Source organism: Lissotriton helveticus, chromosome 10, assembly GCF_964261635.1.
Source record: "Lissotriton helveticus chromosome 10, aLisHel1.1, whole genome shotgun sequence".
Taxonomy (NCBI): Eukaryota; Metazoa; Chordata; class Amphibia; order Caudata; family Salamandridae; genus Lissotriton; species Lissotriton helveticus.
In genome coordinates this window covers 1,110,596,693-1,110,609,540 of record NC_136071.1, presented here as the reverse complement: position 1 = coordinate 1,110,609,540, position 12,848 = coordinate 1,110,596,693, and the positions used below count along the sequence as shown (strand labels likewise).

The window sequence follows — 12,848 nt, the reverse complement described above, 5'->3', positions numbered from 1 at the left end:
AAGGGCGTTACATTATCGCCGCTTTTATCGGCAGGAAACTGCCGATAAAGCGGCGATAATGGGCTTGATAATATGCTCTATGAATTCCAATCGAAGCCCATGTTAGATGTCTTCACATCTAACATGGGCTTCGATTGGAATTCATAGAGCATATTATCAAGCCCATTATCGCCGCTTTATCGGCAGTTTCCTGCCGATAAAAGCGGCGATAATGTAACGCCCTTACATGATAATATGCCCCCTAGTTCTTACCCCAAGTTTTTCTACTTTTTAAAACATGCACAATCCTTGTGTTTCTTTTCAAAAGTAGAAAATGTCAAATGATGGTCTAAAATTATCTTTTAGTGTGGAAATCATACGTTTGCAGTGCATATGACTGTCTTTGATTCGATGTAATTCTGTAAAATTGTAGATAATCATGTCTTCTCTTCAAGTGCTGTCAATGTTTTTTTTATCGTTTTTGTGACAGGTACATATATGTATAATGGTACTTTTTGAAGGGCTAATGCGCTAAATATTTAGGGGCAGATTTACAAACCCCTTGGGCCTCTTCTACGCCGCCGTTGCGTAATGCTGCGGGGGATTTACAACGTGACGCATCTGGGAGATGTGTCACGTTGTAAAGCCTTGCGCCACATCTAGGCGTTATGGCGCCGGGAGGGCGTTCTGGAGCAGGAACGCCTCCTAAAAGTTAGTACGATTGTACCATCGTGAAATCTCTGATCTTGCTCTATGGAAGGTAGTTGGGTTGGAGAACATGTAATTTACAATAAAGTCAGTAGAGTTGTTAAAAAAATCTTGTACCATTGTAAATAAACATACAATTCTTCTCACCAGAGTCTAGGTCAAAATGTGGCAGATAATTTATCATTCAAAGATATAGACTTGCAAAATATTTGGTCTATCTAGGATCTGCTAAGTCAATGATGATCAGACATTTTAGCATGCATGAATCTTTGACACTCTGTAAACATCACATCCACTTCAAGCATAAAAACCTAAATCCAACTCACGTGTTTAAAATTTCTAAATGGCACAAACTGGACTATGTCTCGCAGAACAGGTTCGCCCTTGGGTGACCTCAAGATGCCGTCGTCACCATCCAGCATCTGCATGTCGCTGAAGTCGGCGTTCCCAACCCCGACGATGATGACGGACATGGGCAGGTGGGAGGCATGGACGATGGCCTCTCGGGTGTCGGCCATGTCCGTGATGACGCCGTCCGTCAGAATCAGCAGGATGAAATATTGCTGTTCCAAAAAAGGAAATCAAAACTAACTCAGTATTATTTCCAGCCGTCTTAAACAATGATTTACCATTGTGGTGTAAGTATTGATATGCCATGACAATGGACTTTACCGTTTGTTGTCCATACTTAATGAATAGAAAGCAGCGCCGCCCCATCCTAACCTGGCCAGAAAAAGGGGTAAACCATTGTCTGCTGAATACAGTGTATCACCTTTGAATGGTTTAGAAAACATCTCTCAAAGCTTTAATTGTCATACACTATATCAACTAGAAGATCATAACATTCTGTGTATCAATACCAATAAAACCATTTGACAAGGAGAAGCATCACAATCTATAAAACATGTAGATACAGGGACATCTTAAGGATTTCAGGGGCCTCGGGACGGATGTATGATGGTACAACGCGTACCGTTACAACGCGTACCTTTACGACGCAGGTTTAACAACGCAATGCGTTGGGGGGCGCTGGATAGTGAATAGTTTAATTTACTATTCCAACTCCAGTCACCGTGGATAGTAGGGAAGGTGTTGGATAGTAAATTAAACTATCCCCTATCCTAGAGCGCCCTCCAGCGAAAGTCGTTGTAATGACTTTCGTTGTAAATCCTGCGTTGTAACGGTACCGCGTTGTAACGGTTCAGTTGTAAAGGATGTTTCCCCTTGGGCCAAGCGTATTGTTTGGGGCCCCTATTCAGAACAGCTTTGAATTTATGATCCAATTTCAGCTCTTTCGGCCCTCCTTGGACAGCTCACTGACAGCGCACAGGCACATTGGTCCACATTCTAAATGCGTTTACATCTAATAATGAGGGATAGAGACATGCGTTTTCAATATTATAATACAGCAGCAGATAACTAATATTATTGCACATAATATTTGTGACCCCTCCCGTTTCTCGTATGTTTTGATCAGATTTTTTTAACAGATGTTGCATGGTGTTGACAAACACAAGCTTTACTCTGCAAAATGTCTGTAACAGACTCCACTACATCACACCTTATTAAAAATAAATGAAAGAAATCTGTTTTCAAAACAATCTATTTAGGCATTATTCAAGGTCATAAGGGCAGACTTCTCGGAGAACAGGGCTGGCTCCATCAGGGGAACCTCTGAAAGGCTGATGCCCTGAGCTAAGGGACCCTCTGCCCACGCCTTTAAACATCTCTGAGTAGGTAAAGAGCAGAATGTGTTTAATTGTCAGCACATTTAGGCACACACGCGCAAACATGCATAAAAAAATCACACACATACAGAAAGACAGGCAAGTACTGCACTTATCCATCAAGTGATAAGGAAATAATTAGAATAATTTGGTGGTAATTTTTTTACGGAACATTTGATTTCAGGTGCTCACAAATATTTGGGAGTTTGACTGTCAGGTTAGGAGATAGTAGTAAACACAATATCGCAAAAACAAGGAGATGATGGAGGGAGTGCTGGAACTTTTCAGACACTCACCCCAAGTCACAGATCTGGGTTGAATCCACATCGTTCTTTAGCTCACTTGGCCACCCAAGCTCAGACCCAGCCATATGAAAATCAGTCTTGACCCTGTGGCTCATGGGAACAGTCCAGCCCGAACTGCCAAAACAGATCTTCCCTGGACCGGGCACAAGCATCCTGGGACTGGTTTCGCTGTTACACCTCTCATCAGCCAGGCTATCTTGAATCCAGTGGCAAAGTGAGCAAGGGACCCACATCTGGGCATACCCTGCCAATTTAGGGCGAACAAAGTAAACACACGGAGCTGCTGGACGGAGCGCTGAAACTTTTCAGACACACCTCCCCCAGTCACTATTAGATCTGAGGGTGAGCAGCTACATTGGAAACTATGGGTCCGATTCAAGCTGGCTGCCACAGATCATTGAGGAGCTCCAACACCCTGGCTCTTATCCCTCCTCTGTTAAACAGGAAAACCACTCGATCTCGCTCCTTTTCCAGAAACGCGCCTAACATCTCGAACTCCCTCCCTAAAGATCTTCATTGCAACCCCTCTTACGTCAGCTTCAAAAAAGACCTCAAACTTCTCCTGCTCAACAAATTCTGGGGTCCTTGAACCCTCCCCTGGGCACTCATCCCACCCCGACCTCCTACTGTTCTCCTCCCCCTCTCTCATCTTCCTTCGCCCACTACCTCCTCCCACTAGCCTTTCCCATAGGACCTGCTTCGTCCCACTTGGTATTGCCTTAACCTCCCCCCCTCCTCAGCCTCTCCCCATACCCTCCCCCCTCTACTCCATCCTTTCCCTCCTACGCTAGGCTAATCTCTCAGGACTTGCTATAGCCCATTGCAATACATGTAATCTGATCGTGTAAAACTGGAGTTGTTTTTACTGTCTAGATGGGTTTTGAGTACTACATCATTGTAATTCTGTTACATTGCAATTAATTATCCATGTATAGCAGTATGATATTGCCTTAACCTACCCCCTCCCTAGCCTCTCCCCATTCCTATACCCTACCTCCCTCTTTTCCATCCTTTCCCTCCTTCCGCTCTCTCACTAGCCTAATCCCTCAGGATTTGCTGTATCCCATTGCAACTTGTGTAATTAGACTGTGTAATGTTTAAACTCCTTTCTACCATTTGTATTGGTTTTTGAACACTACCTCATTGTAAATTGTGCTATATTGCAATGAATACCCGCGAAGAAAAGCCAGCGCTATATAAAACATTTTTAAATAACAGAACTAACATACTACAAAATCCTAAACTTACTACCATTTTGGTATTCACAGAGGTACTTACTCATTTTGGTATTCACAGAAGACACTTACTCATTTTGGTATTCACAGAAGGCACTTACTCATACTAGCTTTATGTCCGCCACCGGTCAGAATCTCCACCACTGGCCGGAATCAAAGGCCAGGGCTGGCAAAGGCAGTGCTAAGGGTAACAAAGGGCAAGCCAGGGGTCAATGCCTTCGGAACTACAGTGTTTCCTCTTTCCTGCTAACCTTTGGGAATGCAGAGCTAGCAGCTTCAAAAATATCTCACCTTTTGAGGAGGGGGCGGGCCTTGGAAGGGGGGGAGCCTCATATTGAGAAATACTTAACATGGACTTTTGCCCCTTTCACCCGTCAATCCCCCCTTTCAGAGAAAAAAAGATTTTTCCGAAGCTGGTGCCAATGTTCTCGGTGTTTTCAGACCACTTAATGAAGATCGGCAGGGCTCGAGTCGGGGTACCACGCGGGTGGATGGCGTCCCCCCACTTATTTTACCGTGGGGACACCATCCCCCCTGCCAAACAGCTGGACTTAACTCTTTGACCTCTCTGGGACGAGGAGCTCGGCATCTTTTGTGACGTCACTCCCTGTCGAGACGTCACTTCCGGTGACAGCGTCACCCCACTTCTTTTTTTACGACTTGTGCCCTGGAGATTGGCTGTTCAAAGCCCCCAAAGACAGGCTGAAAATCCACTCAGTGCAGTTCGTTTTCCCTGTCACTCAGTGATATGGGTCCTCGTCGTGTGACCGTGTGAAGGGAATCGATATCGTGTGACACACGGGGGCACCCTACGAGTTGGCAGATCTGGGAATGGCGCACTCATCGTAATACGGGGAAATATGTTTCAAAGCTCAAGGGGTACCTGATCCCAGGTGTAGGGTTTGTCGATAACACTGCTGAGCCCTGCACAGTGGCACTCAGCGTCTCTCTCTGACTCTTCCGCAGCAGGCACAGTCGCGCAGCTCGCCAGCCTTATCTCTCGCTGCTGATGAGCAATCAATGCAGAGCCCATGTTTCACTCAAGTGCCTGTTCCTTCTTCTGCCCCTTGACGACTAATTGCATTTTCTGGCCTGGGCGTGCATGATTATTTTCCAATTAAGAGAGGCACTCTAGCATTCAAGTGGCCTTGTGCCACCCTGCACCCCCTGTGAATGCCACGTGCCAGTCATATTAAAAACTGGGTGAGATATCACATTTTGCCAATTGATAACTGTGAATATGTTCTTGCCTGTTTGGAGAGGTTCTTCAGAGGCACTCGTCCCAGGAGTATGTCACTCGTCCCAGGAGTATGGTCGCTGGCCAATTTTTATTTCTTCAATGTCTGCAAGAGCGACACAGGAGGAACTGTGCACCTGCACATTTGACTTTTTTCTTTGTTTCTTACTACAACGAAAATGCTTTGCGTCGGAGGAACTTTTTGTTCACATCCCAGCAAACAAGGGTTAGGGTTATTTTCTACTGGTTCCTGCTTTTTAGGAGCACCTATACAAGCACTCCCAGTGGAGATGCCTGGCAAAATTAAATAAAATGAAATAACAGCATTTGTAAAGCGCACAGCTACCTCTGGAGAGGTGTGCCGGCGCTGGAGACCCTCGGGAAGATTACGCAAGCTATTGCCTAGAGCAGGGGCGGCTTTAGGCATGTGCAAGCTGTGCACCTGCACAGGGCCGCCAAACCCCAGGGGCCACCACGCCAATATATATCCTTCATATAATATTCCTCTGAGGATGGATACATATTTGCGTGGCGGCCTCTGGCTTTGTTCCACTTCCAAACACCCTGACCCCCCCTCCGCCCCGCCCAGACCCCCTCTTCCGGGGTCCCCTGCCTACGCTCCCTGCCCAGGGCCGCCATAAGTCTAGAGCCGCCCCTGCTTAGAGTAACATGGTGCTGAGCCAACCTGCCGCTGGCGATCGAACCGTGCACCCGTGGTCCAAAGTCAGGCACCCTGGCCGCTGCGCCACCCCTCTTCCATAATCTTAGGAAACTGCCCTGAAATGTATGAGTTTGTGGCTGTTTCATGCATTTTGCATAATTTCCGAATAATACCCCTCACCCACATTCCCATCCTGTAGCCTGCACATTTTATATGAAAAATCCACCACGCTGGCAGATGATTTCCATCATCATACCTGCACTTTATTATTTTGAAATTCAATGTATTCTGAAACTGTGAATCAGGATGTTGAATCTATAATCGCACCACGTACACTTTTGTGCAAAAAAACTTTTAATAATTGTTATTAAATGTTAGTTCACAACTGTTCCAAAGCTAAGCGTTAAGCCAGAGTTCAACGGGGGCATTAATATAGTGGATGTGGCATAAGGGCTAGGGCGGTCGACCTCGCAGCTGGGGAATCAAGTTCGAGTCCCAGCAGGGAGGCCCAACATCCTGTTATTGTGGGCAAACAACCTAATTTCCCTGTGCCTAATACATATAATGTGTCCATCTGTAATGCAACTGGTGCTCATGTAAAGCACTCTGATACCTTTGGTTTGAGTTTGTGCTATTAAAAAAAAGAAAACTCACAAATGGCTCTAGTGCTAACACAAGTGCAGAAATAATGATCCACACAGGTGACACAGAGTCGGCATAGATTAGATAGTTCTAGGACTTTATTGTAATAACAAGACTTACACAGTAAGCACTCAGTAGAAGATACAGTCTTCCTTTGGGTGGTGGAACATAAGATACTCTTATTCCCTTTGTTAGCTCTTACTGGACAGAGCAGCTCAGTTTGTCCATACAACACACTTCTGTTTCCTTTCCAAGAGAACAGTTCATTTGACACTGCGCCAGCTTTTAACTAGTCGGCCAACTGAATTGAAAGACCAAGGCTTGGACCCCAGGGAAAAATCCAAACCAATTGTAATTGTATTTATATACTGATTACTACCCCTGTCGAAGCACTTTCCGGGGAGTAGCACACTACTCCGAACCCAAAACAGATTAGTGGTGAATTGGTATAGGGAAATATGTGTTCATTTGAGCGGTGGACATGTGAGTCTGTTAGTTGGATTAAAAAGGATAATGGAGGGATAGAAGAGAGAAGAGTCTAGAAAGTGTTTATTGGGAGATCAGAGTAATAAGAGGAGGTTTGGGGTGGGTAAAAGGAAAGATGGAGGAGGGATGAGTCTCGAGAAATGGAATAGAAAGATCATAGTTGTAAAATTAGCTTTGGAACGAGTCTAAGAAGAGATGCATGTGGGAAGAATTTATAAAGGGTTGTTTAGGAGATCATAGCAGTAAAATGAGGTGAGCCAAGGAGGGATAGTGGGGGGACGAGGCTCAGATTCTCTTGTCTCTCCTAAGAGCCCCGTTATTCCACTTTAGGGCCTCGTAACTTCCCCAGTGGGGATGCCGGGGCCTGGAGAGGAAAAGAGCAGCAGTCAGGACTCTGCTCAATTCTTTTGTTTTTCTCCCACTTCCCTTTGAGTCCCTTCCACAGCATCCCTTTCACCAATGCCACACTCGCCTGCAGGGCAAAAGAGGAGAAATTAGGGGGCATATTACCAAGTGTGGCGAAAGGCAATTATCCCCAGTTTAGCGGCCGTTTTCGGCCGCTAAGCGGCGATAATTCTATCGCTCTATTAGCAAGCTGTCTCTAACTGATGTTAGCGACAGCTTTTAGGCGATAGCGAGCGGTTTGGGGCCCGCTTTGCATGTCAGCGATATTTATCGCTAATGACATGCAAATTGGGCGTACCCAACCTGTTAGCGACTGAAAGCAGTCGCTAACGTCGCTATCGCCTATTAGCAAGGCAGGCGTAGCGATGGAAATATTCCCGCTATCGCCAAAAACCAACGCCTGCTCAGACCAGTTCTTACCCATGTTATCCAATGGGAGGTGGATAACATGGCTAAGAGCATTTCGTCACTAATGCGTGAATATCGCTGTATTCTCAGCGATATTCACTCATTTCGCCGCTATCGCTGGATATTTTAGCACAATGGAGAAAAACGTTGCTAATAGCATGTTTTCTCCGCTAACATATCCAGCGATAGGCAGCGATAAAAAAATCATCGCTAAGCCTATTTAGCGATAAATATCGCTACTTGTTGGTAATATGCCCCTAGGAGTCTACTCTGTGCTCCAGCTGCTCTCCACTGAAGATCCCAGGCTCCTCTTTTATATAGGGAGTAGTTACAACCACCCCTCCACCCCACAAGAACTGGCACTCGATTGGTTTTGTTTGAGGAAAACCCACCCCTATAGTCATTATGAATACCCTGAATGATTGTGTTCCTTCATTTCCTCTGTCAAGTAAACCCCACTCACTTTGTCCTGATGGCATCCCGCGATGTAGCAGAACCATTATCGAGCTTTCTGTTCCCTGCACAGCACTAGCGCCGGTCTGCACTCCTAGGCTCCCCATAAGAGATGCTCTGCATCTGTCCAGGTACACCCTCTCCACCATGTAGTCTAGCACCTTTCCATAAAGATACACTAAGAAGAGACACATCTTATCTGGGTCTAGGGGTTAACCCAATGGAGTTTGTTAAGAAAAGAAATGTTGTCTGCAGGCAGTTTAAATTCCTACAACCAGGCACGGCCCGTGCCGGGCGTTATACTGTACTTACGTTATACTTATAAATAAAACGAATTTCGTTGCCCACGCTGCATCACATTTGGCGATGCAGCGTGGGCAACGGAATTCGTTTTATTTATTTTTATCGGTACTTACCTCTAATGGTCCATATCCCGCATTTTGCAACCCCCCACCCTGACCCTCCCCTGCCTGACGTCACCGCCCCAGTATAACGTCCGGCACAGGCCGTGCCTGCCTGCAACAGAATTTGGACACCTCCTTAACGCGATCCCTTTCGCCTGCCAGTTGACCATGCTCGTCTTTGCACTACCCACAGTGACCTCCAAGGTGGAGATTCCTTCTCAAGTTGACTGTGGCAAAGTAAAGTGAACAGTTGGAGTCTGTCAGCTCATGCCGGTACCTTGATCCACGCAGAGCTCTTAAAACCGTCCACACGTCTTCACCATGAGCTCCAACAAACCCGACTTGATCCCATGCTACTCTGTTGGCTCTCTGTCTGTGACGATCACTCACAGAAGAGAGTAGAGTAGAGTTCTGAGTAGAGTTCTGAAATCTTTACAATACAAGAACCAAACAGTTAACCAACCACCTCACATCCTACTTGGGTTCCACAAACATTCCACTCAGAGCTTTTTCCAATTCTTCACTCTGAGACAACCCATGTAGAAAGGATTGCACTTCGAAAATCTTTCCAATGCTTGGAGGTAACTTCTACTGATGGGCCAAGCTCCCGACTCCAGACTGAGGGCAAGCACTTGTCAATTGCCTTCACATTTCACAAATCCCACTAAAAAGACACATAGGGACTTTTCCAGAATTTCCAGTCGACTTACACAGATTCCCGTTGACTTTTTCCTTAACAGTGAGCCCCATTGGTTTATATTATATGTTCTCTCTTTTTGCATTATTTCGTTTACCTCGATTCTTTTAAAACACTAATTAATATAGTCATAATACATTTATGAGCTTGGTTTGGACGTTACATTCTTAATTCATTCACCTCGATTGCTAATGAATTGCTGATCTCTTGCGTGCATTCAGCGCCTTTCTGTGAGTGAGCCTTGAACATGGACTACACAATCAAGTATTGAGACATAGATATATTTACTATTCTTAGCACCACATATACGTACCTGATGTACATGTATGTGAAGTAAAGAATTGAATACCCATGCATTTCTGTTTAAACTTGCATTCACTATGGGTCATATGTATCAAGGTACCAATTAGCAAATCTGTAATAGCGATTTTTAAGAAATCGCTATTTCAGAATCGCTAATTGGTATGTATCAAGAAAATTGCAATTTTTTAGCGATTTCTTGATATTCCTTAATTGCGAATTCGCAAATTGTGAATTCGCAATTAAGGAATACTTTCCCATTCATTTCTATGGGCCCGGAGGCCCATAGGAAGGAATGGTAATTTATTCTCAATTTGCGATTCGCAATTTGCTAATCGCAAATTGAGAATAATTTCAAGGGTGCAGGGGTGTCCAAAGAACACCCTGTTGCACCCCTGAAATAAGCATGGGTGCACATGTGGTGCACATACATGCCCTAAGGGCACGTATGTGCGTCACATGGCACTTTGAAAAATGCAAAAGTGGCAATTTTTCAAGAAATTCGCAAATTACCACCAACTTGAAGTTGGTGGTAATTTGCGATTCCTTAGGGACAATTAGCAATTTTTTTTAGCTTCATACGTTGCATTTAAGGAATCGCAAAATTTGCAATTCCTTAAATGCAATTGCAAAATAAGGAATCGCAAATTTTGCGATTCCTTATTTTGCACCGGATTTTCATTCATGCATCCCATTTAGCAAATTCGCATTCGCAAAGGCCGAAATTAATTTGTATGATACATATTGCCCTATATTCAGTATTTTGACCACAATATTATATAGTTCGTTATTTGAGTAAACCTTTAGAACTACCCCCAGTGGGTTTGTGCACCGGTGGTGGTGGAAAGGCTGCACTTGGTGCTTCCGTGGTAGTAATAACAGCGCCTCCAGTAGGTTTAGCCTTGTGTCGCTGCTGTGGAGGGCAGCTTGTTCACTACTGGGGACTACATATACATCCCAGGGACGCCACTGATGCTCGCCGACAGGGGTTTAATGCGTATGTCACAATCCACCCTAAAGATGGCGACTGCTCACATAGCTGCATCGGTTCTCACGCTCTCATGCCCTATGCTTATGCACAGAAGAGTTCGATTAACATAACTCGAGACCTCATCCCTTCACCCAACAATTCCCATAAATGGTAAATTTCAGTCAACAACCTTGAACCAAGCACCCGAAGGGCGACCAGGAATCTGAAGACAATTAGGGCGCCTCACAACCGTGGCGGGGGTAGGAGGTCCATGTAAATCACACAAATGTAGGAGCCACTTACCCAACAAACAGAAAGTACTTTGGGCCTCACAGAGAGCACGAATACCAACAAAATACAATAAAGTCCACACTGGAGGAGTAAGGAAAAGGTGGGAAGAATACTTTTACCTTAAAAAACATCCTGCCACATTTTTATTATGCTAAAAAATATCTTGGTAAATAGAATTTAAAATAAAATTGGTGCCAGCCTATTTTATGGAGAGAATGGATGTTACCTACTGAGTCTGGCGTTGGCAGGCCTATGCTATGTGGAGCTCTTTTAAGAAAGTTTAACTAAGTTTTTAAATTTTTTTATTGGATCTTTTTTCGACAATAAACAACAACTTATTTGTATAAAACATCTCAACCGTTTAATTTAAAAAAAAATGTTTTTGAGGTTTATATAGCTCAAACTAGACCAGAAGATATCGGGTATCAAAGCGCTTCAGTTTCGTTACATGAGGAGACATTCATCAACAGTAACTTTATAACACGAATGCGGAGTGCAGATCCCCAAAAACTATCTGTCTAAGTTTTTAAACTCTTCCGTGAATGTTCTGGTGATAGCCATATCTCTAAATACTTGAGTACCCTGTTCCTGCTGCTTCCAAACAGTTAACCATGGGTCACCAAACCAATCGTGTCCTACAGCACATTACCCACATCAACTCACCACACCTCTCTGATCGGTAACTAACGATAATGGCCATTATTACATTTTATTTTCTCACAATATTATACTGCAATGCTATTCAGCTGGTATTTCTAGTTTGGTAAAATGCTGTCGGTTTTTAAAACACATCAGGAAGGGCTTCCAGTGACAGCTCCCCTGTCCCAGCATCCCTTCATGCAGCCAGTGGAGGCTGCCTCTCACCCTGAAGGCCATTGCACCAGGCTTCATCCTTAAATCGCCTGCATCCCATCCATGCGAGAAGAGCATTTTGGGCCACCACACAAAGGCACATATTTATTTTTAAATGCTCATTTCACATACCCTCAAAGTCATGATAATATTATGTGCATTCATTATTCATTGGCTGACTTCAAAAGCCCTGATCTTCAAAGCGTTGCATTGTAATAAAGCCCCCCCCCTGGAGGCAAGGCAGTCCACAGAGGCTGGACCCATATTCTGATTTATTTACAGCAACTTGAGAAATATTTTTGTACTACTGCCTGGTGAGAGAGCGCAAACTGACCTAAATGTATGAGTGCATCACACTTACCCGTAGTAAGCACAAATCATGAGGAGAAATGCCATGAGTGCTAGTAGTATCTGCAATTATATTCTGAATGTATAGCTAATGTAGAGATTTAAGTAGAAGTGGAACTAATACAGAAATGTGTGACACTATATGATTTTATTAGATGTGATTATTCCTGAATCCATGTCGTGTAGCTGCTAAAATGTAAGATGGCATGTGGTTAAACGCAGAATGTGGTAGGCCTCAGGGCCAGAGCTATAAGGGAAGGGGAAGGTGTTTCTTTTCACGACATAGATTGAACTAATGTTTTGATCATTGCATTAATGGGCCATGATTTATAGATGTGTTTACTGAATAATAGAATAAGAGTATTAACATGCTTTAATTAATGAAGAAGTTGAATGCTATAATCATTATGAGAAATGTTGTAGGCCTGAAATGTTTTAACATTGATTTACACGTACATGTCTGGGCCGAGAAATGTTGCGAACCTTGTTGGAAGTCTATGAGAGTTGGGATCTTGGCTGCAGATGTCTGTCTGCAAGAGAAAAGGGAGGATCCGATTATTAATAATATGAATAGAGGTCTGTTCAGTAGACGGCCCAGACATGGAGGAGGGTTCCGGAATGTTTAAGGGGTATCAGCGGGCCGGATAAGAGTCTGAGAAGCAAGGTCAACTCCAACGTATGAGGCCCAATACAAAGCAGCATGGAAAAAGCCAGAAGCTACACCACGTGAGGGGCGTCTC

General features: G+C 44.3%; 1 protein-coding gene across 1 annotated transcript in view; it reads right to left on the bottom strand.

The window, feature by feature from the left end:
• The window catches only part of CPNE4 (copine 4), a 1,493,383-nt gene that overhangs the window by 120,274 nt on the left and 1,360,261 nt on the right, over positions 1–12,848 (bottom strand). Inside the window, exon 15 of the mRNA XM_078663874.1 lies at positions 1,014–1,250. Within this exon, the coding sequence (XP_078520000.1) occupies positions 1,014–1,250 (237 nt within the window). The remainder of the gene's footprint in view (positions 1–1,013; positions 1,251–12,848) is intronic.